We start from the raw sequence: 26,193 nt of genomic DNA, 5'->3' as shown, positions 1-26,193 counted from the left end.
CTCTGGCTCTGTCTTTCTTAGTGGGAAATTGTGTGTGTCTGTGTGTGATGGTGATGATGATCATTGTTCGTCAAGAGGAAGTTCTTTCCAAAGCTCACCACAGTTCCACGTCCGCAACAAAAAACGGATGTTGTGTGTTAGTGCTGGGCTGGAACAAAAGCCTGTACACCCGGCAGCTCTCCAGAACCATAGTTGGATGTATCACATAGTCCTATCAATAAGAACTCATCACATTGACTAAGGAGTAGAGATGTTAAGTGATTTTGCTCATTGAATAAAGATCCTGCTAAAGCAGGCAGTGTGGCATGCTACCAGTGTTGGGGAGTAGTGTACTACATGTAGTTCAACTCGTAATTTAGTTATATTTTCCAGTAGCTTGGTGGTAGTTGAATTAAATTCAAATCTAGGTAGTGTTTTAACTTTTTTGCCATGTAGCGGTGTAGCTAACTACTGGAACTAGACACTACTGTTTTTGAAAAAATAAAATAAAATGTGGGTGAGGTAGGCAATAAGTTCCTTTTTCGGCATCAGATTTGCCTAACTCTCACTTGAAACTGTTTGTGTTTAATATGTTAAATTCCACATTATGTTAACATATGACCCCAAAGTGATCTGTTCTTGCGATTTGTAGTCTGACATATCAGATTTACATATGATGCTTTTTCATGAAGTAGTTTGGATGTTGTGAAATACTTATTCAAAGTAACTTTAGTCAAGTAAACTATATTTTTCTTGAGGGTAGCATTAGTGTAGCTTAACTTCCAGTGTGAAGTAATTGGTAAACTATATTTTCAGAGTAGCTTCCCAAACACTGCATGTTACCAACCTGTAACCAGTGGTGGAAAAAGTTCCCAATTGTCATACTTGACTAAAAGTAAAGATACCTTAATAGAAAATGACTTAAGTAAAAGTGAATGTCACCCAGTAAAATACTACTTGAGTAAAAGTATTTGGTTTTAAATATACTTAAGTATCAAAAGTAAAAGTATAAATCTTTTCAAATTCCTTATATAAAGCAAACCAGGCAACACCATTTTCTTTGATTTTTAAATTTACTGATAGCTAGGGGCATGCTCCAACACTTTACAAACGAAGCGTGTGTTTAGTGAGTCCACCAGATCAGAGGCAGTAGGGATGACCAGGGATGTTCTCTTGATGAATGTGTGAATTAGACATTTTTCTGTCCTGCTAACCATTCAAAATGTAACGAGTACTTTTGAATGTCAGGGAAAATGTATGGAGTAAAAAGTACATAATTTTCTTTAGGAATGTAGTGAAGTAAAAGTAGTCAGAAATAGAAATAGTAAAGTAAAGTACAGACACCCTAAAACACTACTTAAGTAGTACTTTCAAGTATTTTTCCTTAAGTACTTTACACCACTGTCTGTAGCTCTGACCTAATGGCTGAGGATTACTTTGAAGCAGTGATGAAAGGGGTGATAGGATCTGGAGTATGTCACAGAGGCCTTAACAGATCACAGAGTGGGCCTTTACAGATTTAGGCAGCGTTTACACAGGCAGCCCAATTCTGATCTTTTGACCAATCAGATCAGATCTTTTGACAAATTCAGAATTGGGCTGCCTGTGTAAACGCAGCTCAAGTGTGCAAAGATTTTACGTATGGGTGGTCCCCTGTAGCTCAATTGGTAGAGCATGGCGCTTGTAACGCCAGGGTAGTGGGTTCGATCCCCGGGACCACCCATACGTAAAAATGTATGCACACATGACTGTAAGTCGCTTTGGATAAAAGCGTCTGCTAAATGGCATATTATTATTTTATTTATATTTTTTTATTTCACCTTTATTTAACCAGGTAAGCCAGTTGAGAACAAGTACTCATTTACAACTGCGACCTGGCCAAGATAAAGCAAAGCAGTGCGATAAAAACAACAACACAGAGTTACATATGGGGTAAACAAAACATAAAGTCAAAAATACAACAGAAAATATATACAGTGTGTGCGAATGTAGTAAGTTATGGAGGTAAGGCAATAAATACGCCATAGTGCAAAATAGTTATTATTATTATTATTATTATTATTATTATAACAGATTCCATCCTCACTGTCATCATTACATAATAGAGCCTTTTTCCTGGACCCAGATTAATCCTAGTCCTTGACTAAAAAGCATGATCAATGGAGATGTGTTTGGAAACCGACCCTCAATCCACAGATAAATTACATTTATGTCTTCTGGTGTGAGATGACGTGATTTGACCTGATTAATCAGAAAGGAACTCCTGATTTGGTATTACATCCTCCTCTATGAACAGGTCACAGGGGGAGGCTAAGTGACCCACACCCAAACCCATTATTCACCTGTTCCCGATGTCCTTTGTTGTGCTGATCACATCTATTACGAGCTTCCACCGAAGAAAGCTGCGCCTGCATGCGTTTTTATCACTCAATGATCAAAACGACAGCAGACATGTTCTAGAGTCATATTTCTATTTTCCTAATTCAACACCAGGTTAGAATGTCCCTCAATCACAGGTTTAGGGTCAGCAAATCTTACCCCAGTCATAAACCTGAACTGTTAACGGGTAAACGCAGAACTGGAATGAGATAAGATTAGATTAATTATTTATTATTCTTAATTTGACCCGAATATAGGGCTTCAGGGAGAGGAGTAACTCTTCATGATGCACCAATGGGACGAACTAGGCCGTCTCCTAGGCTAGAGTGAACATGCAAACGTGTGCCCCGTAGAAAGCAAAGATTAGCCTTGATGCAGAAATAAAACATTAACTAAATATAGATTATCCATGTCCTTTCCATTTATCTTGAGTTGTGCAATGTTATGTTAATTTTAGCTGTGGGTCACTACTTAAAGGCTATGATTGAATGATTACATTATTTGTATTTGTATTTATTAGGATCCCCATTAGCTGCTGCCAAGGCAGCAGCTACTCTTCCTGGGGTCCAGCACCATTAAGGCAGTTATATACAATTTAAAATATTGCATGACATTATATTTAATAACACTTTTCACAATACATTTAAGTGTGTGCCATCAGGCAACTACTGTACCACATATCTACAATACAAAATCTATGTGTGTGTAGAGTGCATGTCTTATCGTGTAAGTGTAAGCGTTTGTCTGTGCCTGTGTGTGTGTGTCTCTTCATGTCCCCGCTGTTCCATAAGGTGTATTTCTATCAGTTTTGTTTTTTTATCTGATTCTACTGCTTGCATCAGTTACCTGATGTGGAATAGAGTTCCATGTAGCCATGGCTCTATGTAGTACTGTGCGCCTCCCATAGTATGTTCTGGACTTTGGGATTGTGAAGAGACCTCTGGTGACATGTCTTGTGGGGTATGCATGGGTGTCCGAGCTGTGTGCTTGTAGTTTAAACAGACAGCTTAGTGCATTAAGCATGTCAATACTTCTTACAAAAACAAGTAGTGATGAAGTCAATCTCTCCTCTACTTTGAGCCATGAGAGATTGACATACATATTATTAATGTTAGCTCTCTGTGTACATTTCAGGGCCAGCCATGCTTCCCCGTTCTGAGCCAGTTGTGTGGCACCTGACCACACAACTGGACAGTAGTCCAGGTGCGACAAAACTAGGGCCGGTAGGACCTGCCTTATTGACAGTGTTGTTAAGAAGGCAGAGCAGTGCTTTATTATGGACAGACTTCTCCCCATCTTAGCTACTCTTGCATCAACATGTTTTGGCCAAGCAGTTAAGTCTCTCCAACTTGCTCAATTTGCACATTATTCATTATAAGATTTAGTTGAGATTTAGGGTTTAGTGAATGATCTGTCCCAAATACAATGCTTTCAGTTTTAGAAATATTGAGGACTAACTTATTTCTTGCCATCCATTCTGAAACTGACTGCAGCTCTTTGTTAAGTGTTGCAGTGATTCCACTCACTGTAGTAGCTGACGTGTATAGTGTTGAGTCATCCGCATACATAGACATACAGTGCATTCGGAAAGTATTCAGACCCCTTCCCTTGACTTTTTCCACATTTTGTTACGTTACAGCCTTATTCTAAAATGGATTTATTTTAAAAATAATTCCCTAATCAATCTACACACAATACCCCATAATGACAAAGCAAAAACAGATTTTTTGCAAATTTATAAAAAATAGAAAACCGAAAAAAGACATTTACATAAGTATTCAAGCCCTTTACTCAGCACTTTGTTGAAGCACCTTTGGCAGAGATTACAGCCTTGAGTCTTCTTGGGTATCACGCTACAAGCTTGGCACACCTGTATTTGGGGAGTTTCTCCCATTCTTCTCTGCAGATCCTCTCAAGCTTTGTCAGGTTGGATGGGGAGCGTCGCTGCACAGCTATTTTCAGGTCTCTCCAGAGATGCTCGATCGGTTTCAAGACCGGGCTCTGGCTGAGCCACTCAAGGACATTCAGAGACTTGTCCCGAAGCCACTCCTGCGTTGTCTTGGCTGTGTGCCGTCGCCACAGTCTGAGGTCCTGAGCGCTCTGGAGCAGGTTTTCATCAAGGATCTCCCTGTACTTTGCTCCGTTCATCTTTCCCTCAATCCTGACTAGTCTCCCAGTCCCTGCCGCTGAAAAACATCCCCACAGCATGACGCTGCCACCACCATGCTTCAACGTAGGGATGGTGCCAGGTTTCCTCCAGACGTGACGCTTGGCATTCAGGCCAAAGAGTTCAATCTTAGTTTCATCAGACCAGAGAATCTTGTTTCTCATGGTCTGAGAGTCTTTAGGTGCCTTTTGGCAAACTCCAAGCCGGCTGTCATGTGCCTTTTACTGAGGAGTGGCTTCCGTCTGGCCACGATTACTCAGTTTGGCCGGGCGGCCAGCTCTAGGAAGAGTCTTGGAGGTTCCAAACTTCTTCCATTTAAGAATGATGGAAGCCACTGTGTTCTTGGGGACCTTCAATGCTGCAGAAATGTTTTGGTACCCTTCCCCAGATCTGTGCCTTGACACAATTCTGTCTCTGAGTGCTACAGACAATTCCTTCGACCTCATGGCTTGGTTTTTGCTCTGACATGCACTGTCAACTGTGGGACCTTATACAGTGCCTTGCAAAATTATTCATCCCCCTTGGCATTTTGTTGCATTACAACCTGTAATTTAAATTGATTTTTATTTGGAATTCATGTAATGGACATACACAAAATAGTCCAAATTGGTGAAGTGAAATGAAAAATATAACTTGTTTCAAAAAAATCTAAAAAATAAATTACGGAAAAGTGGTGCGTGCATATGTATTCACCCCCTTTTGCTACGAAGCCCCTAAATAAGATCTGGTGCAACCAATTACCTTCAGAAGTCATATAATTAGTTAAAAGTCCACCTGTGTGCAATCTAAGTGTCACATGATCTGTCACCTGTTCTGAAAGGCCCCAGAGTCTGCAACACCACTAAGCAAGGGGCACCACCAAGCAAGCGGCACCATGAAGACCAAGGATTATGTTGAATAGGATTCCATTAAAGAACACCCTCTGTGTTCTGTTAGACATGTAACTCTTTATCCACAATTTAGCAGGGGGTGTAAAGCCATAACACAAGTTTTTCCAGCAGCAGACTATGACCAATAATGTCAAAAGCCACACTGAAGTCTAACAAAACAGATCCCACAATATTTGTATCATCAATTTCTCTCAGCCAATCAGTCATTTGTGTAAGTGCCATGCATGTTGAATGTCCTTCCCTATAAGCGTGCTGAAAGTCTGTTGTCAATTTGTTTACTGTAAAATAGCATTGTATCTGGTCAAACACTATTTTTTCCAAAAGTTTACTAAGGGTTGGTAACGGGCAGATTGGTCGGCTATTTGAACCAGTAAAGGGGGCTTTACTATCCTTGGGCAGTGGAATGACATTTGCTTCCCTCCAGGTCTGAAGGCACACACTTTTGTGTATTAGATTGAAGATATGTCAAATAGGAGTGGCAATATCGTCCACTAATATCCTCAGTAATTTTCCATCCAAGTTGTCAGACCCAGGTGGCCTGTCATTGTTGATAGACAACAATACTTTTTTTGCCTCTTCCACACTCACTTTTCGGAAATCATAATATGGTCAGTTATACTTCGATGTATAGTGTCGGCATTTGTTACTGGCATGCCATGCCAAAGTTTGCTAAGCTTGCCGATGAAACAATCATTAAAGTAGTTGGCAATATCAGTGGGTTTTGTGATGAATGAGCCATCTGATTCAATGAATGATGGAGCTGGGTTTTCCTTTTTGCCCAATATTTCATTTAAGGTGTTCCCAAAGCGTTTTACTATCATTCTTTATATAATTTATCTTTGTATCATAGTATAGTTTCTTCTTCTTTTTATTCAGTTTAGTCACATGATTTCTCAATTTGCAGTACAGCCGTAGTCAAAGGTTTTGAGAATGACACAAGTATTGGTCTTCAAAAGTTTGCTGCTTCAGTGTCTTTAGATATTTTTGTCAAATGTTACTATGGTATACTGAAGTATAATTACAAGCATTCCATAAGTGTCAAAGGCTTGTATTAACAATTACATTACGTTTATGCAAAGAGTGAATATTTGCAGTGTTGACCCTTCTTTTTCAAGACCTCTGCCATCCGCCCTGGCATGCTGTCAATTAACTTCTGGGCCACATCCTGACGGATGGCAGCCCATTCTTGCATAATCAATGCTTGGAGTTTGTCAGAATTTGTGGATTTTTGTTTGTCCACCCGCCTCTTGAGGATTGACCACAAGTTCTCAATGGGATTAAGGTCTGGGGAGTTTCCTGGCCATGGACCCAAAATGTCGATGTTATATTCCCAGAGCCACTTAGTTATCACTTTTGCCTTATGGCAAGGTGCTCCATCATGCTGGAAAAGGCATTGTTCGTCACCAAACTGTTCTTGGATGGTTGGGAGAAGTTGCTCTCGGAGGATGTGTTGGTACCATTCTTTATTCATGGCTGTGTTCTTAGGCAAAATTGTGAGTGAGCCCACTCCCTTGGCTGAGAAGCAACCCCACACATGAATGGTCTCAGGATGCTTTACTATTGGCATGACACAGGACTGATGGTAGCGCTCACCTTGTCTTTTCCGGGGAGTGGGCTCATCAGAGAAAATGACTTTACCCCAGTCCTCAGCAGTCCAATCCCTGTACCTTTTGCAGAATATCAGTCTGTCCCTGATGTTTTTCCTGGAGAGAAGTGGCTTCCTCGCTGCCCTTCTTGACACCAGGCCATCCTCCAAAAGTATTCGCCTCACTGTGCGTGCAGATGCACTCACACCTGCCTGCTGCCATTCCTGAGCAAGCTCTGCACTGTTGGTGCCCCGATCCCGCAGCTGAATCATCTTTAGGAGACGGTCCTGGCGTTGCTGGACTTTCTTGGGCGCCCTGAAGCCTTCTTCACAACAATTGAACCTCTCTCCTTGAAGGTCTTGATGATCCGATAAATGGTTGATTTAGGTGCAATCTTACTAACAGCAATATCCTTGCCTGTGAAGGCCTTTTTGTGCAAAGCAATGATGACGGCACGTGTTTCCTTGCAGGTAACCAGGGTTAACAGAGGAAGAACAATGATTTCAAGCACCACCCTCCTTTTAAAGCTTCCAGTCTGTTATTCTAACTCAATCAGCATGACAGAGTGATCTCCAGCCTTGTCCTCGTCAACACTCTCACCTGTGTTAAAGAGAGAATCACTGACATGATGTCAGCTGGTCCTTTTGTGGCAGGGCTGAAATGCAGTGGAAATGTTTTTTGGGGATTAAGTTCATTTTCATGGTAAAGAGGGACTTTGCAATTAATTGCAATTCATCTGATCACTCTTTATAATATTCTGGAGTATATGCAAATTGCCATCATAAAAACTGAGGCAGCAGGCTTTGTGAAAATTAATATTTGTGTCATTCTCAAAACTTTTGACCACGACTGTACATTTGCCAATCGGTCGTGCAGCCAGACTTATTTGCCATTCCTTTTGCCTCATCCCTCTCAACCATACCATTTTTCAATTCCTCATTAATCCACGGGGATTTAGCAGTTTTCAGTCATTTTCTGAATGGGTGCATGCTAATTAGTAACTGGAATAAGCAATTTCATTTACAGTGCCTTCGGAAAATATTCAGACCCCTTGACTTTCTCCACATTTTGTTACATTATAGCCTTATTCTAAAATTGATTAAATAAATAAAAATCCTCAGCAATCTACACACAATACCCCATAATGACAAAGTGAAAACAGGTTTTAATTTTTTGGGGAAATGTATTAAAAAATAAAAAACAGAAATACCTTATTTACATAAGTATTCAGACCCTTTGCTATGAGACTCGAAATTGAGCTCAGGTGCATTCTGTTTCCATTGATCCTCCTTGAGATGTTTCTACAACTTGATTGGAGTCCACGTGTGGTAAATTCAATTGATTGGACATGATTTGGAAACGCACACACCTGTCTATACAAGGTCCCACAGTTGACAGTGCATGTTAGAGTAAAAACCAAGCCATGAGGTTGAAGGAATTGTCCGTACAGCTCCAAGATAGGATTGTGTCGAGGCACAGATCTGGGGAAGGGTACCAAAACATTTCAGCAGCATTGAAGGTCCCCAAGAACACAGTGGCCTCCATCATTCTTAAATGGAAGAAGTGTGGAACCACCAAGACTCTTCCTAGAGCTGGCCGCCCGGCCAAACTGAGCAATTGGGGGAGAAGGGCCTTTGTCAGGGGGGTGACCAAGAACCTGATGGTCACTCTGACAGAGCTCTAGTTCCTCTGTGGAGATGGGAGAACCTTCCAGATGGACAACCATCTCTGCAGCACTCCACCAATCAGACCTTTATGGTAGAGTGACCAGATGGAAGCCACTCCTCAGTAAAAGGCACATGACAACCCGCTTGGAGTTTGCCAAAGGTACCTAAAGACTCTCAGACCACAAGAAACAAGATTTTCTGGTCTGATGAAACCAAGATTGAACTCTTTGGCCTGAATGGCAAGCGTCACTCTGGAGGAAACTTGGCACCATCCCTACGGTGAAGCATTGTGGGGATGTTTTTCAGCGGCAGGGACTGTGAGACTAGTCAGGATTGAGTGAAAGATGAACAGAGCAAAGTACAGAGATATCCTTGATGAAAACCTGCTCCAGAGCGCTCAAGACCTCAGACTGAGGCGAAGGTTCACCTTCTAACAGGACAATGACCCTAAGCACACAGCCAAGACAACGCAGGAGTGGCTTTGGGACAAGTCTCTGAATGTCCTTGAGTGGCCCATCCAGAGCATGGACTTGCAATCGATCGAACATCTGTGGAGAGATAGCTGTGCAGCAACGCTCAGCATCCAACCTGACAGAGCTTGAGAGGATCTGCAGAGAAGAATGGGAGAAACTCCCAAATACAGGTGTGCCAAACTTGTAGCATCATCAAATCAAATCAAATCAAATCAAATCAAATCAAATTTTATTGGTCACATGCGCCGAATACAACAGGTGCAGACATTACAGTGAAATGCTTACTTACAGCCCTTAACCAACAGTGCATTTATTTTAAACAAAAAAAGTAAGAATAAAACAACAACAAAAAAGTGTTGAGAAAAAAAGAGCAGAAGTAAAATAAAGTGACAGTAGGGAGGCTATATATACAGTAAAATAAAGTGACAGTAGGGAGGCTATATATACAGGGGGGTATCGTTGCATAGTCAATGTGCGGGGGCACCGGCTAGTTGAGGTAGTTGAGGTAATATGTACATGTGGGTAGAGTTAAAGTGACTATGCATAAATACTTAACAGAGTAGCAGCAGCGTAAAAAGGATGGGGTGGGGGGCAGTGCAAATAGTCCGGGTAGCCATGATTAGCTGTTCAGGAGTCTTATGGCTTGGGGGTAGAAGCTGTTGAGAAGTCTTTTGGACCTAGACTTGGCACTCCGGTACCGCTTGCCGTGCGGTAGCAGAGAGAACAGTCTATGACTAGGGTGGCTGGAGTCTTTGACAATTTTGAGGGCCTTCCTCTGACACCGCCTGGTATAGAGGTCCTGGATGGCAGGGAGCTTTGCCCCAGTGATGTACTGGGCCGTACGCACTACCCTCTGTAGTGCCTTGCGGTCAGAGGCCAAGCAGTTGCCATACCAGGCGGTCATACCCAAGAAGATTTGAGGCTGTAATCGCTGCTAAAGGTGCTTTAACAAAGTATTGAGTAAAGGGTCTTAATACTCACATAAATGTGATATTTCCATTTTAACATTTAACATTTCTAAAAACATGTTTTTGCTTGGTCGTTATGGGGTATTGTGTGTAGATTGATGAGGGGAAAAAATAGATGTAATACATTTTTAGAATAAGGCTGTAACCTAACAAAATGTGGAAAAAGTCAAGGGGTCTGAATACTTTCCGAAGGCACTGTATGTGTCAAGTGCAGCATCCGCTTGCTCCTCATTACACACCACAGACAAGCAAATATTATTTACATCATCAACATAGCAATCACTACGAAACTTATTGTCGGACCTCTTATACACTATATTAGGCCCAGCCTTTGGAACTTTGGTTTTCCTAGATATGGCTACTATATTTTGATCACTACATCCAATGGATTTGAATACAGCTCTAAAGCAGATTTCTGCAGCATTTGTAAAGAGGTGATCAATACATGTTGATGATTTCGTTCCTGTGCTGTTAGTAAATACCCTGGTAGGTTGACTGATAACCTGAACCAGGTTGCAAGCACTGGTTAAAGTTTGAAGCTTTTTCTTGAGTGGGCAACTTGATGAAAGCCAGTCAATATTAAGGTCACCCAGAAAATATACCTCTCTGTTGATATCACATACATTTTCAAGCATTTCACACATACACTACATGTATTGTCAATAATCTCATTCCAAAATCATGGGCATTAATATGGAGTTGCCACCCCCCCTTTGCTGCTATAACAGCCTCCACTCTTCTGGGAAGGCTTTCCACTAGATGTTGGAACATTGCCGTGGGGACTTACTTCCATTCAGCCACAAGAGCATTAGTGAGGTCGGGCACTGATGTTGGGCGATTAGGCCTGGTTCGCAGTTGGCGTTCCAATTCATCCAAAAGATGTTTGATGGGGTTGAGGTCAGGGCTCTGTGCAGGCCAGTCAAGTTCTTCCACACCAATCTCGACAAACAATTTCTGTATGGACCTCGCTTTTTTTGCACGGGGGCATTGTCATGCTGAAACAGGAAAGGGCCTTCCCCAAACTGTTGCCACAAAGTTGGAAGCACAGAATCGTGTAGAATTTCATTGCATGCTGTAACGTTAAGATTTTCCTTCACTGGAACTAAGGGGCCTAGCCCAAACCATGAAAAACAGCCCCAGACCATTATTCCTCCTCCACCTAGCTTTACAGTTGACACTATGCATTCGGGCAGGTAGCGTTCTCCTGGCATCCGCCCGTTCTGTGAGCTTGAGCTTGTGTGGCCTACCACTTCACGGCTGAGACGTTGTTGCTACTAGACGTTTCCACTTCACAATAACAGCACTTACAGTGGACCGGGGCAGCTCTAGCAGTGTAGAAATTTGATGAACTGACTTGTTCGGAAGGTGGCATCCTATGACGGTGCCACGTTAAAAGTCACTGAGCTCTTCAGTAAGGCCATTCCACTGCCAATGTTTGTTTATGGAGATTGCATGGTGGTGTGCTCGATTTTATACACCTGTCAATAACGGGTGTGGCTGAAATAGCCGAATCCACTAATTTGAAGGGGTGTCCACATACTTTTGTATATATAGTGTTTTATCCAGATACTGACTGTTAGCACTTGGTGGTGGTGAGGCAGGTGAACCTGTAGCCATATTACTTCAACACTATTTAACATGAGCTCCTCTCTGAGCTTTACAGGAATGCGTCTCTGTATATAGGCCACAACACCATTCGCATTTCTGTATTTTCTGTAGATGTTATATATAAATATAGACCAATGAAGACAACCCTTACAAAAAAAGATTGCAGTTAGAGTGCAGTATAACTGCAGGGTGCTGCAAATACTGCATCCCAATTTTTTTTTTACTGCACTAGTTTTGCAGTGTAACTGCAGTTACAGTACAGTATAGCTGCAGTTCAACTGCAGTACACTGCAGTTATTGTGCAGTGAATGTGTCCAAAATACCACAATCGACTGCAGTTACTGCACTTTTACTGCAGTTTCTAAACTAAAATATTTTTTTGTAAAGGAATGTTTTAGATAACGTATAGTGTCAAGAGAAGAGATGATATGGTTTTGCACAAATAAATGCTTTTCGCCACGGGAATTGCAGCTGCATGTTTTTTTAAAACGCCTCTGCAACAATAGCGTCAGAAAAGGTACGATTCATCACAATAAAAGGCAAAGGTCTTCAGGCGAATTGATGATGACGAACAAATGGAGCGCGTGCGCGCGCGCGTTAGCGTCGGCAGGGGCGCTGATTGGTTGAAAATGACATCACATACAATTGTACTATTCTTAGTTTGTAGAAACAGCATTACCTCATCCTTTTCCCCTCGCGCAGGTATAGACGTACAACAACAAATAATGTTACAGTCGCAGACTGGACGAGGACGATGAAGGGAGTGGAAGTCGAGAGAGAGAGAGAGAGAGAAAGAGAGAGAGAGAGAGAGAGGGAGAGAGGTCTATACTCTACTGATGATTAATTAAGCATAACATATCCTTTTGGATTCTTCATCAATTTGCTTTGAGACCATTCGGTTGATTATATCGAGTTATATGGTGTGCAAGTTGATTTCTGCGATATTTCCAGTATCTTCGTTTGGAAAATCGTCACTGTAAGTACAATGTAATATTTATTGCATTTTGCTTGCATCATTTATGTCTGGTCTTATATTATCTTATGATCATCTAATGTATGTGAACTTGCAAAATCCATGACGTAATGTAAAGAGAACATCATTCTGCAGCAGCAATAGACCGAAGTAATGTTTTCTTAATTAACATTCATGCCAATAATAATGCTAATATATTTTACGCAACTGTTAAAATGATTGGCAAAGTTGCAGTATTTTCTTCGATTCCTATGTATTGTAGCCTAATACATAATTGTAATCCCTTCATATTGAAATGAACACAGTTTTCTCTCATGTTTCGGTACCAGACACAAAGGACAGAGATGGTGTTCTACGGGGAGAGAGAGAACGGGACACGCGAGCGGCCACCGCTGTCTCTCATCCTACCGCATCTTTACCTAGGTGCAGAGACTGACGTTACCCAGGTAATAATGTTTTCATTCAGTAGGTCAGTCTCTAGAATTGATAGCCTAGCTCTCGTCATTGGCCAAAGCATTGTATTTTCACAATGCACCGGAAATGCACCTCTTCCAGAAGACCAGAATGTATTAATATTGCCTGTTCTCGGTCTCTCGTTTCTCCGTGCTCTCCTGCTCGGCTGCAGGATTGCCTCGGCGCCCGCGGGATCTCATACGTGCTAAGCGTGAGCCGCTGCAGCCCGCAGCCTACTTTCCTTTCCCGTTCCCAGTACCATCGCATCCCCATTGACGACTCTCTCCTTGACGACCTGCTGCCCCATATCCCGGAGGCACTGCGTTTTATCGGTGAGAATAATGATGAGATTGTGTTAGTTATGTGTCAAATGGATGGCACTCTATTCCCCATATAGTGCAACTGCACTATTTTCGACAAGACAGAGAGCTAGTGCACTATAAGGGGAATATGTCATTGGAGATTTGACCAAGGCAAATCCTGCAGGTTAGGTAGTAGAACACTTCTGCATGTCATCATTATGCTATAGTCTGCATCATCATGGATACATTACACACTGGTGACTGTCTGTCTGGAAGAAACACAGATGACTCAGTTCAAGTGATGAGCAGTTATTGATCAGGGTTTCATGCCAGTTATGCTCCTATGGTTTCAGAAATATTGAATGCTGTTACAGCCCATTCAGTACCACGGAAATTGATACAAGCCTACTGTTGCAGGAAGCCCATTCATGACAGTTGATATAAGCTGTGTGTCCTTTGCACAGTTTGCAGTCTGGCTGATGTGATGTCATGCGATACAGTATGGATGATTTCAAATAAACAATTGACTTATCTATCTCTTCTCTCTCTCTCAGATGGGGCTATGTCATCAGGTGGATCTGTGTTAGTTCATTGTGCTGCAGGAATCTCTCGCTCCCCTGCCCTGGCTGTGGCCTACATTATGTACAACCTGGGGATGGACCTTGACCATGCCTACAGGTGTGTTTGACGGTGCTGTGTGTGTGTGTGTGTGTATGTATTCATGCATTTTAATGATTGGTTTGTGCGCATATAAAGCATCCACATCTAATCTTGTCTGTTCCTCACTTTCAGGTTTGTGAAAGAGCGCAGGCCTTCAATCTCCCCAAACTTCAATTTTCTGGGTCAGCTACAACACTTCCAGGGAACCCTTGCTCAGAAGGCCTCTAATGGCAACCCCACTATCCAGCCAATCAGATCACTGGACACATGCCTGCAGTCAAGCAATGAAAACATTAGCCGCGGTTCCTCTGTCCCCCTGTCAGCCAATCAGATCATGAATATTCAGGACAATGGCTATGTTGCTAAGGACTTTTTAGAGGTTGCTAAAGTGCATAATATGTACAATGAGAATTCCACTTGTAACATAGAGAACATAGAAACTCAGAGTCTATCAGAGAAGCCACAGCAAGATCAGAGGAGCGTATCGTCACAACTGACGCTGTCTCTCTCCAGCAGACTCAGAACGCTCACTCTCAACCTGAACCAGAACCAGAGGGAGGCCCAGAGCCTGTGTGGAGCAATGACTCCAAGCCCCAACGAACCAGCGATACCAACACCAAAGCCCAGTACACTACAAATCCCAACAGGCATTGTGTCTCTCTCTGAGAAGCGCAAGAGCCTCACCCTCTCCCTGTCTCCCGTTGGTGCAATTCCCCCTACTCCCCACCAGAATCAGCCAGAAAGCAGCAACAGCATTAGCCACAAGCCAATGCGCTCCAGCGCTTCCAACACCAACCACAAGATGGGGGTAGAAGGCACCAGTGGTTCAAAAAGGCACGGTCGACCTTCGACGGTGGCCCTTTCCTCCTCACAGACAGATGTACAACAGAGAGAGAGGAGCACATCCTGCGGTTGGCCCAATCGCTGCTCCTCCCGAACCCAGGCGAAGGGAGAGAAAGAGGGAAGAAGCCAGGGTAAAAGAGAGCCCGGCCAGAGTGTGGAGAAGGGGAGGCCTAACTTAACTCCAAAGACAGGGAAGGACCACAGCAAGGGAAGAGCAGAGAGGGAGACACTAACAGGGAGCCTGAGCAGCAGTTCTGTTTTGAACCAGCACAGTATCGTAGTTGACCAGCAGGTGTCACCAGCAGCTACGCTGTCTGCATCTGCAGTGGAGGCTGAGGAAGGAGTGGATGCTGAACAGGGCCACCTGTCTCCTCTCAACCTGACTGTCAACAAGCTGCTGGGCTGGGGTGAGAAGATGCTGCTGGGGGTGCTGCTCGGCCCCCGGATCAAAGTGGGACAGGCTGTTCTGCCCTATAGGTGCTGATGCAGTAAGAGACCACTGGCGAGGACAGAGAGAGGACTGATAAATGCCAGGAGATTGATTTGTGTGCGTGTGAGGAACTAAAGAACAGAGAACTGAACTGCATGTATAATATTTGTCTGCCCATACCATGTTCACGGAGCTCTGAGTGAATGCTTTGTCCTATAAATGCCAATTTATTGTTAACTTCCTTCAAAAGCACTATATATATTACATATAGGAGCAGTTTATGCCTCCAACACAATGCACATAGATTAAGTTTATGGCTTGATTATTTTTATTTTTATTTATTGATTGACATGAATCAAGTGATCAGTTTATTGTTGTTATTTATACAATTAATATTTTGAGGATGGTATTTTGGCACTGTTGTTTCTAATGGGATCACAGTGTTAATTAAAGATGACATATTTTACTCCTGTTCTCTCCTGGCTCTTCTACTCATCTCCCATGTATTTCACCATAAATGTACAATCATTTAGGCCTATGAGGAAAAAATCTGATTCACAATTCAAACTGATATGGTTATTAACTTATTTCATAAAATATTACAAGAATGCAGTCTTGAAAATAAAGTTTTGATTATTTTCACTTTTAGACGACAGTCTGCCCTTGAAAATCAACTAATTGTTTGGGTTAATATGGAGGGGTTGAGGGTGAATGTGGGTGTGGTAAAAATGAGCAACATGCGCATGTAAATGAGTCACATCCGGTTGAGGGGATGGGCAAATCAGGGAGGGAAAGGAAGACAAGAATGCTTTACCTGGCAAGAACTATTAGTATAAAGTACTTTATGCTAGGAGTTTTCCCTCCAATATCTCCTCATATTCTCAACAGGTAGGCTAAAGTCGTTTGAGGGTAATCATACAATACTCTCAAATGCATAGGCTAAAGTACTAAACGCGAAACAAAAATAATAATAAAGGGGTTATAAAACATTCCATGTGCCAAGGATCAATTCACCCCCCAATACGTTGCAAAAGCAGCTTTATAGGTCTACTCCGCTGCTCTAGCTATATGTACACCCTGCAGTAAAATTCCCCATTAAACAAATGAATGACTAGACCTAAATACAACTGGGCTCAATAGCCAAATAAGGTAGTACACGTAATGTAGTACACATAATGTGTGAATACTATATATAGTTCACTCATTTAAAATCTGGTTAAACCATATTGTTTCAGCTTCATGAATAAACGTGCAGTGTTGATTAAAGAAACATTGTAGAATGCATCTCATTCTAAAAGAGCCTTTGCTGATTCATGAAAAGAGGGAGATAGGGACGCATACATACCATTGAAAGGTTGAAGCGTGAGAATTTATACAATGAGGAAACAGTGTCGTTAAAACACGCCCATTTTTACATACGCATGAGATTTCGAGAAACCCTTCTTGGTTGAGAAAAAAAAAGTTGCCTTGGAGCGATTAAAAAATAAGTTAATGAAGACCAGGAAAAAATGAAGACATCGCCAAGAAAAACCCAGTAGACATCACAAACGTTATTATATAATGCGTCTGCAGAGATATGTAGATGGATCAATCTAGTGATAATTAAAGTTAGACAAGCGCGTTGAAGTTTGACGGTGTAGTTGATAATCAAGTTCATTTGTTTTTTTTTCTGGAGTCACAAAGTTGTCATCGATAGCCTAATTTACTTAAGGCGGGTGCGGAAGGATTTTCACCCGACAACAATTATGAGAGATAGGCCGATAAACCGTTAGATTTTAACAATAATACTTTATTTCTATTTTACCAGGTTATGTAGCGACCTATGAATTTTAGGAGCAGTGATACGAAACTCTATTGGTGTTAGAGCCTACTTTTGTGGATAGTTTACAACACTGGGCCAGACTAAAACCGTAAGCTTTTCAATGTTATGAAATATTATCATAAAACTAACTATACATTTTTATATTTGAGATATTGATAACCTATCGTAGGTAATTCAAGTTAAATATATTGGCGTCATACCGAGGTAAAAACCCAACTCCGCTACCTTCTAGGATTTTTCTTTGAGCTACCTTGATAAAAGTAGTTTGCTCAATCGTTGGAGAAGTGGACTTTCATTTTTTCCACTCATCTACCCTGCGGATTACTAAATTGCACTTCATCAATAGATCCTATCAGCTAATCAGTTTTATCATTTCGTTTTTCAACAACCGTTGAAAGTATTTTACCGAACTAATCATGTCTGCTGAGGAGGAGAGATTCAAACTGGTCGTCGTGGGCGGGGGCGGTGTGGGGAAAAGCGCCTTGACAATACAATTCATTCAGGTGAGAGAATCCCCCAACTGTTTGATCATTGTCAACTGTGTGTTGTTTGTCTTGAATTTGTCACATCTTCTGATATGACGAGTATGTTATAGTGGTAATTGAATATGTGCATGTTAACCCATATAGGCTAAATAGTGTAGGCTATTTGGTTAAAAACATCGCTTTCCTCATAACCACCAAAGCAATAATCACCACTTTTACCAGACAACAAACACAGTCTTCACCCATGCTCTCCCATCTCTTTCGCAGTCATACTTTGTATCGGATTATGACCCCACCATTGAAGACTCCTACACCAAAATATGCACAGTGGATGGGAAAGAGACACGATTAGACAGTAAGTCATACTGTAGGTTTACTGACATTCTTTGCTCCAAACATAGAGGGAAAGCGTAAACTACTTGAGCCAGTCTGTATGATTCACCCACATCTGCTCTGTTGGGACTTGCAGTTGGCAGATGTTGATACTCTAAGCCAAGGTGTAGTCTTTTCACTATGCCGTAACAAAATTGTTTCTGTCCATCTGTGTTCATATTCAAGGGATATAACAATATGTAAGTGTACTTACTATGGCCTGTTGGCCTTTGTCGAGTCTGTTAACCCTGGGCATTTACATCTAAAAGGACCCATGAGGACCAACATGAAGTTCATAGGAGCATGTCAAATGAAAGCTAAGTCTATATAAAAAATAAAGACATAAATACATTTTCAACCATTTTCCATCCTAAAAATGAGGAACAATCAAAGGCTTTGATTTCTGTTCGAACAGAAAATTGTCTTAGACAATTTTTTAAAGGTATTATAAATACATCAAAACACAATAATGTTGAAGTAAAGACCCCTGCCAACTAATATCAACACTTATATTTAGTTCTAGAGAAATGATTTGCCTTCTGTAAGTTTAAGAAACATTGCCTTGTCTTGTAATAACCCACATATCTTTAAGATATTTTCTAATGAAAGTTCACAGAAGTAACAAGCAAAGGTAGACCTACTAATTAGTTATAGGGTTCGTACTGATATCAAGTTTGTTTATGAATTATTAAGTGATTAAAACGTGGCATTCTGTTATCAAATCTGTAATGGAATTACTGAACAATCAGTAAAGGAATTACTGCGATTGAATTGGCTAAAATGGGAAGTCAGTAGTCACAAAACATTTAGATTTTTACAATTGTGTCATTTAGCAGATGCTCTTATCCAGAGCGACTTACAGTAGTGAGTGGATACATTTTTGTACTTTTTCTCCATACTGGTCTCCCGTGGGAATCAAACCCACAACCCTGGCGTTGCAAGCGCCATGCTCTACCAACTGAGCCACATGGGACATTTGGGTCCACAGTTGGGTCACCTGCTACTGTCCTCCCTTCCACTGGCATACTGTTATGTTCAGCTCATAACTGTTTTCTTTCTCTTTCTTTCGTCTGGTGGTCAAAGCAAGACTGCGAAAACAGTCTGGACAACCCCTCTCTCTCTTTCTCTTCTTTCTCTCTCCAGTTAATGTCACCTCACCCAACTCTTACTGACACCTACTACCCTCTTTCCATTTACTGTAACAAGCATCCTCAACCACTGAGCACCAACCGACACCGGACCTCCTTGGATGTTAAAAAGTAATAAAAATTTGGTCAGTTCGCCCTGGCCGGACCAAATCTGAACCAATCATAGACGTCTATGTTTCACAAGTTTGGACAGTACAGTAAAGAAAATGTAGTACAGCAGAGCACACTAGAGTACAGTATATTATACTGTACATAACATATCTACTGTTCTGAACTGTACTCTACTGTGCTGTACTGTAATGTCCAAACTTGAGAAACATAGACGTCTATGATTGGTTCAGATTTGGTCTGGTCCGGACCAACCAAATCTGGTCTTGTTTGGGGGCAGAGCTCATTAGAATAATAGCCAGTGTGTACGATAATACCCAAATATGCAAAATAAGGATATTGCATATTTCTACCTTTTGTGTACTGTGTACGGTAGCGAGGGGTGGCGTAAACAGAGGAAGAGTGGGCTTTTTTAAGTTGCAAAAATCTAAATGATATATTTAATGTTCACCAAATGAAACTCGGCCGGTTCAAGAAAGGGGAAACAAAATCCATGCCCGGTTCAGAGCACTTCACTTACAAACCAAAGATCCTTTTGATAATCACCTAATTAAATAGTCTATTTTGTGGCCAAACCTGGCTTTGGCTCGCGGCTACGGGAATCCCTCACGCAAGCTCTTCCTCTTTTAAGCCGTTCTTTGTCTCTCAATGTCCTCTTCTGTCATTTTTATCCTCTCTTCGTTCTATATTTCTCCTTATTTCTTTGTCCGTTCCTTTCTCTCCCCCCCCCCTCCTCTTTTTCTTGTGCGTAATTGCCCCCTTCCCTTCACCTGTGCTGGTAATAAGGGGTGTGTTAGGGGAATCCTGTGATGTCGGCGGGATTCCTGGAGTTGCCCTGCCCTTCTGACTCCCATTGGCCCCCACACCTCTGGATGGTTCAGGATACATCACCATGAAGAGAATGATATTCATATCCATAATTATGCATTTCTGTATAGTACAGATCAGGGATGTAAATCCACTTCACCTACTGTAGTTCAATAACCAAAATACTTTATTTTAAACTCAAGGTGTCATGTCATAACTGACACCCCATTCTTTCTGCAGACATCTTTTAATCTTAATTTGGAGCAGATATTTAACAGTTTTTGGAAAACGTGACAAAGCAAAAACTGGTTTTAGAGATTTTTTTCAAATGTATTAAAAATAAAAAACAGAAATGCCTTATTTACATAAGTATTCAGACCCTTTGCTATGAAACTCGAAATTGAGCTCAGGTGCATCCTGTTTCTATTGATCATCCTTGAGGTTTCTTCAACTTGATTGGAGTCCACCTGTGTTAAATTCAATTGATTGGGCATGATTTGGTAAGGCACACACCTGTCTATATAAGGTCCCACAGTTGACAGTGCATGTCAGAGCAAAAATCAAGCCATAAGGTCGAAGGAATTGTACGTAGAACTCCGAGACGGGACTGTGTCGAGGCAGAGATCTGGTGAATGGTACCAAAAAATGTCTGCAGCATTGAAGGTCCCCAAGAACACAGTGGCCTCCATCATTCTTAAATGGAAGAAGTTTGGAACCACCAAGACTCTTCCTAGAGCTGGCTGCCAGGCCAAACTGAGCAATCGGGGGAGAAGGGCCTTGGTCAGGGAGGTGACCAAGAACCCCAATGGTCACTCTGACAGAGCTCCAGAGTTCCTCTGTGGAGATGGGAGACCCTTCCAGAAGGACAACCATCTCTGCAGCACTCCACCAATCAGGCCTTTATTGTAGAGTGGCCAGACGGAAGCCACTCCTCAGTAAAAGGCACATGACAGCCCGCTTGGAGTTTGCCAAAAGGCACCTAAAGGACTCTCAGACCATGAGAAACCAGATTCTCTGATCTGATGAAACTAAGAATGAACGCTTTGGCCTGAATACCAAACGTCACGTCTGGAGGAAACCTGGCACCATCCCTACGGTGAAGCATGGTTGTGGCAGCATCATGCTGTGAGGATGTTTTTCAGCGGCAGGGACTGGGAGAATAGTCAGGATCGAGGGAAATATGAACGGAGCAAAGTACAGAGAGATCCTAGATGAAAACCTGCTCCAGAGCGCTCAGGACCTCAGACTGGGGCGAAGGTTCACCTTCCAACAGGACAACGAAAAACCTGTTTTTGCTTTGTCATTATGGGGTATTGTGTGTAGATTGATGAGGGGGCAAAAACAATTAAATACATTTTTGAATAAGGCTGTAATGTAACAAAATGTGGAAAAAGTCAAGGGGTCTGAATACTTTCCGAATGCACTGTATGTCACTGTATCCATATATTTATCTCTGTGGACGTACATCTGAATCTGTGTGTGTGTGTGTGTCAGTCTTGGACACAGCAGGTCAAGAGGAGTTTGGGGCAATGAGGGAGCAGTACATGCGCTCAGGAGAAGGCTTCTTGCTGGTGTTTGCTCTGAATGACACTGGCAGGTAAGAATCGTGTGTGTGTCTGTCTCTCTGTTTGGGTGGATGCATGTACACAGTCGATCTCGAGTCACAGGCAAACTGTAGATTCAAACCAGTGTTCCCAACTACACAACATACTCTGAAGTCCTCAGAGCTAAAGCATTTGTCAGGGCTACAGTACTCAAGGTTTCAGGAAGGCAACTTCACTGTTTTGTGATTAGGGATGCACATTTCGGTGAATTTTGTTGCCGACTAACTGACCCTCATTAAACGGTCAACGAACTGTAAATTTTTTTCCAAACAGTCAATTTACGTGACCAACAGAAAATACTATCAGAGATCTGTATATAATGTTGAGACGCTTATGTTTTTGCTCTAACAATGGGAGTCGTCCCAAGGCGGGAGGGCAGGTGACAAGCCTAGGCCCAAAATAAGCCCAAAGAAACGCATTGGACAGTATTTGACAGATTTTGGCGCTTCGCCTCTTCCTCTCTGATACTATGCATGCATACAAGGACCAGACATTTTTCATTAAGAGCTTATGGCGAATGGGAGACGTGCTTTACGAGTTGAGATTGAGAAATAAAATAGCTCCTTTTTAACACGCAGTTGCATTTAGAATTGTTATTTGTTGCGCAATGACTGGGCTTACAAAAGCAGGTTTCACTCCAGTAGCCTGCAGGCTTTTTGAGGAGCTACTCTTGTGCTGTCTGGTAGGCTATTCCTCTCCTTAAACTAGGCTCTCTGTATGCTGTGCATGTGTGATAAATAAAATGTTTGATGACTAATGAATACACATGCTGCAATTTAATGTAACAAAATTATGCAAAGTAACCTATAGACCAGGGTTCCCCAACTGGCGTCCCGAATTTGGCCTGTGGGTGGTTTTATTTGCCCCCCCCCCAAGTTTTCTGAGCAAAAATTAAATAAATACATTTGCATTTTCATTGTTGGACATAAGACTAAAAATACCATGAAATCAGCTCCAAGTGTATTTAATTTAGGAAATCTGTTCCCAAGTATTCCAACGCATAATAGAGAGACGTGACCGTAAACAAATAATAAATAATAATTGATTGGATTTATAAAGCACTTTTCTACCAACTGAGGTACTCAATGCGCTTTATATAGTAGGGGGAAACTCACCTCAACCACCTCAGTGATGCACGGCAACCATTTTTGTGCCAGAACTCTCTACACATCAGGTGGAGAGGTGAGGAGTGATATCTGCCAATTAGGAATGAGGGGGATGATTAGGTGGACATGATGGAATGTGGCCAGGTAGAACATTTTGCCAGGACACAGGGGTGAACACCACTACTCTTACAATAAGCGGCATGGGATTTTGAATAACCGCAGAGTCAGGACACCCGTTTAACGTCCCATCCGAAAGACGGCACCCTGCGCAGGGCAATGTTCCCAAATGTAATCAAGGTTTGAAATGATTATTTTAGTATAACATTATATCTGTTTAGGCTTCTTGTGGTCAATTTGCAGTCTAACTTTTTTTTATTGATTATTATGTTCCGGCCCCCCCGACCATCCGCTCAATAAAAAATTGGCCCGCAGCTGAATCTAGTTGATGATCCCTGCTATAGACCGATAATCAGGACTGGTCAAATGAAGTTTCAGCAGCTATTTGCGACGCAAGCGCAGTACACTCATGGTCAAGTGTTGAGGCGTTCAAGCCATGGTCAGTATTACACTTAGTCTATACAGTGTTTTCTGATTGAGGCTATGCAACCCTAATCACAGAGTGATGCTACAGTAACTAGGGGAAGTGAGACTTGTTATAGGCGTTCACCTCTCATAAGAGTCGCATTCATGACATGGTGTCAAATACAGGCAGCATAAAGAGCTGCTGTAGTAGTTCTCTATGACTTGAAAGGTGGATGGGTGCAAGTGCACCTAAACAGAGTTTATGTGTGATGTTAGTTTAGATTGGTTGTGAAGCTCCTATGAATTGCAACAAACCTTTGCCCTCTTATGCGCTGTGTAATGCATCTTAAAGGTGCACTGCAGAAGTCCTGTCCCCATATAAACACAACATTCTAAGAACATATGTAAACCATAGAGCATAGCCTAGTATAACAATTGTCCGTATTTATTTATGATCTGTACCTCCCCCGCAGACTTGACTCCTGCCAGGTCACACAGGATGCCTGGCTTGCTTTGGCAGGGCTCGATGGGTGTCCTTTGTGTCCTGGTAGGACCCAGGCTACCCCTCCCACTTCTATTGTTTGTTGTCAAGTTTGAATGTTGGTTGTCACTGTGCTGTTGTTGTCTTTGTACATTTTAAATAAGAGTATTCAATAAAACAAGAAACAACAAAAAAGTAGTTGGATTTATGCCAATGAATATGACTCTTCTTTGCTTTAGGGGGCATATACACTCGCAAAGAGCCTCTCCTGACAATCCTCCACAAAGCTGCTTTTTTAACAGTAAATGTAACTAATGGATTGCACCTTTTTAAGGACATAAAGGACTTATGATCAGTTCCTAATGTGTTCTCATTTCGGCCACTTTCCTTTCCTTTTTTCAGTTACAATGAGATCCACAAGTTCCACACCCAGATACTGAGAGTGAAGGACCGGGATGACTTCCCCATGGTGCTGGTGGGCAACAAGGCTGACCTGGACCAGTCGAGAGTGGTACTGGCCTTCACTGTCACTCTCATTGTCATGTTAAAGGAGATATTCTGCTAGCTATAATAATGCCAATTTAGATCCTACTGGTTCAAAATCTCAGGCCTCGAAAAGACGTTTGAGTTGCCAACAGGTGGCGAGTGGCTACAAGTGTTTTTTTGGCTAGATCTAATACCACCTTCTTATTCTTACTCAGTTTACCGGAATAAGGAAATGAAACCGCTGCTGGCCTGGCGGGTGCTTTTAACCTGAGTGTATGTACCTCTCTCTGTCCTGTCTGTAGATCTCCAGAGAGGAGGCCCAGGGCTTTGCCAGAGAGAACAGGATCCATTACATGGAGGCCTCTGCTAAGAACCGCTACAACGTAGACGAAGCCTTCCTGGAGGTGGTGCGAGCTATAAGGTAACGTCATAACATTAACAGCTAGCTGCAAGGTAGGCTGTTTTAAATATATAATTATATTGCAGAAAGCTGTAAGGTACTTTATAATAAGTCATCATGTTTATAGCTAGATGATTAGAAGAGTTGGTGACCAGAGGCAGAGTTGAGAGCATGGTGCTTGTAACGCCAGGGTAGTGGGTTCGATCCCCGGGACCACCCATACGTAAAAATGTATGCACACATGACTGTAAGTCGCTTTGGATAAAAGCGTCTGCTAAATGGCATTATTATTATTATTATTATTATTATTGAGGGACAGACATTGTGGTGTCCATTACAGCCTACTGCTGAGTCGAAGTATCCAATGCTTTTTCCCTCACTCTCTCCCACTCCCTCTCTGTCTCTCTCTCTTTCATTCTCTTTTTAAAAAACACAGAAAGTTTCAGGAGACTGAGAGTCCCCCTCTACCTGCAAACCACACAGGAAAACGGAAGAGCGGTGGCTGCCCCTGCACCCTCCTTTAACTGCTCCCTCCACTGGCATAGCACTGTTGTCACAGAGACCAAAACCCCCTCACCTCACCACTGATGCAAGTCTTGTCTGACTTACCTGGAGGGAAATGGGAAGATTGGGCAAGGGAGGGAAGAGATATATACTTGGAAATGCAAAAAAATGTATGGTGAGGTTTGGGGAATGGGGCAGGGATGTGTGTGTGTGGGAGAGGTTGCTTACGTCAATGGTGGGCAAAGTGGTGGAGTGTACTTTTTTTTTATGGTTTCATTCACACTTAGAAATTAGCATCTTCAAACTTTTTTTTATATACTTTTTTTGTATTTGCGGTTTTGTTATTTCATTATTGAGCTAGGATGTATAGGGAGATGCGTTGCGCTAGATGAGAAGAGAGCGAGAGATGAGTCCACAGACTAAAGAGAGAAAGAAGAGGGATGGTAAGGAGGGAGATCTCACAGATACTGTGTTTTGGTTAGCTTCCTACGTTGGGTCAACCTGATGGAAGTCACTGGTTTGACATTGCTGAAAGGAACGGATCATTTAGAAACTAGAGGGCGCTGCCATTCATACCTACAACAGAAAAGGAAGGGAGCCCAGTTCAATGGAATAGAGTAATTCCATTTTTGAAAGACAGAATGGAAAAGAGTGAGATAAAGAAGAAGCAGAATGAGAGTGAAAGGATAAATAAAAAAATAAAAAATTGGTCATTTAGCAGACGCTCTTATCCAGAGCGACTTACAGGAGCAATTAGGGTTAAGTGCCTTGCTCAAGGGCACATCGACAGGTTTTTCACCTAGTCGGCTCGGGATTAGAACCAGCGACCTTTCGGTTACTGGCACAACGCTCTTAACCACTAAGCTACCTGCCGCCCTATGTATTTGAAACACTGGTACTTTTTCAGTGTAGTGTCCATGACCACAGAATATATCATATTTTTTGCACAACTTCATCTTATGAACTGGTA

General features: G+C 42.1%; 2 protein-coding genes across 2 annotated transcripts; both read left to right on the top strand.

Annotated features, from left to right (window-relative positions):
- The first annotated feature begins 12,388 nt into the window (after positions 1-12,388).
- LOC121551180 (dual specificity protein phosphatase 16-like) lies at positions 12,389-15,844 on the top strand. Its single transcript, XM_045221659.1, has 5 exons — positions 12,389-12,693; positions 13,020-13,136; positions 13,316-13,475; positions 14,000-14,123; positions 14,238-15,844. Exons 2-5 carry the CDS (start codon positions 13,035-13,037, stop codon positions 15,430-15,432), a joined length of 1,581 nt encoding a protein of 526 aa, XP_045077594.1. The 5' UTR covers positions 12,389-12,693; positions 13,020-13,034; the 3' UTR covers positions 15,433-15,844.
- A 967-nt stretch (positions 15,845-16,811) lies between these two features.
- Positions 16,812-25,984, top strand: LOC123491321 (ras-related protein R-Ras-like). The gene is made up of 6 exons (XM_045221658.1): positions 16,812-17,703; positions 17,953-18,040; positions 21,615-21,717; positions 24,236-24,344; positions 24,622-24,740; positions 25,156-25,984. Exons 1-6 carry the CDS (start codon positions 17,617-17,619, stop codon positions 25,241-25,243), a joined length of 594 nt encoding a protein of 197 aa, XP_045077593.1. The 5' UTR covers positions 16,812-17,616; the 3' UTR covers positions 25,244-25,984.
- The last annotated feature ends 209 nt before the right edge of the window (positions 25,985-26,193 follow it).

This window comes from Coregonus clupeaformis, chromosome 7 (assembly GCF_020615455.1).
Source record: "Coregonus clupeaformis isolate EN_2021a chromosome 7, ASM2061545v1, whole genome shotgun sequence".
Classification (NCBI taxonomy): Eukaryota; Metazoa; Chordata; class Actinopteri; order Salmoniformes; family Salmonidae; genus Coregonus; species Coregonus clupeaformis.
Note: the sequence above shows the minus strand (reverse complement) of the source record. Positions and strands in the feature narration are given on the sequence as shown.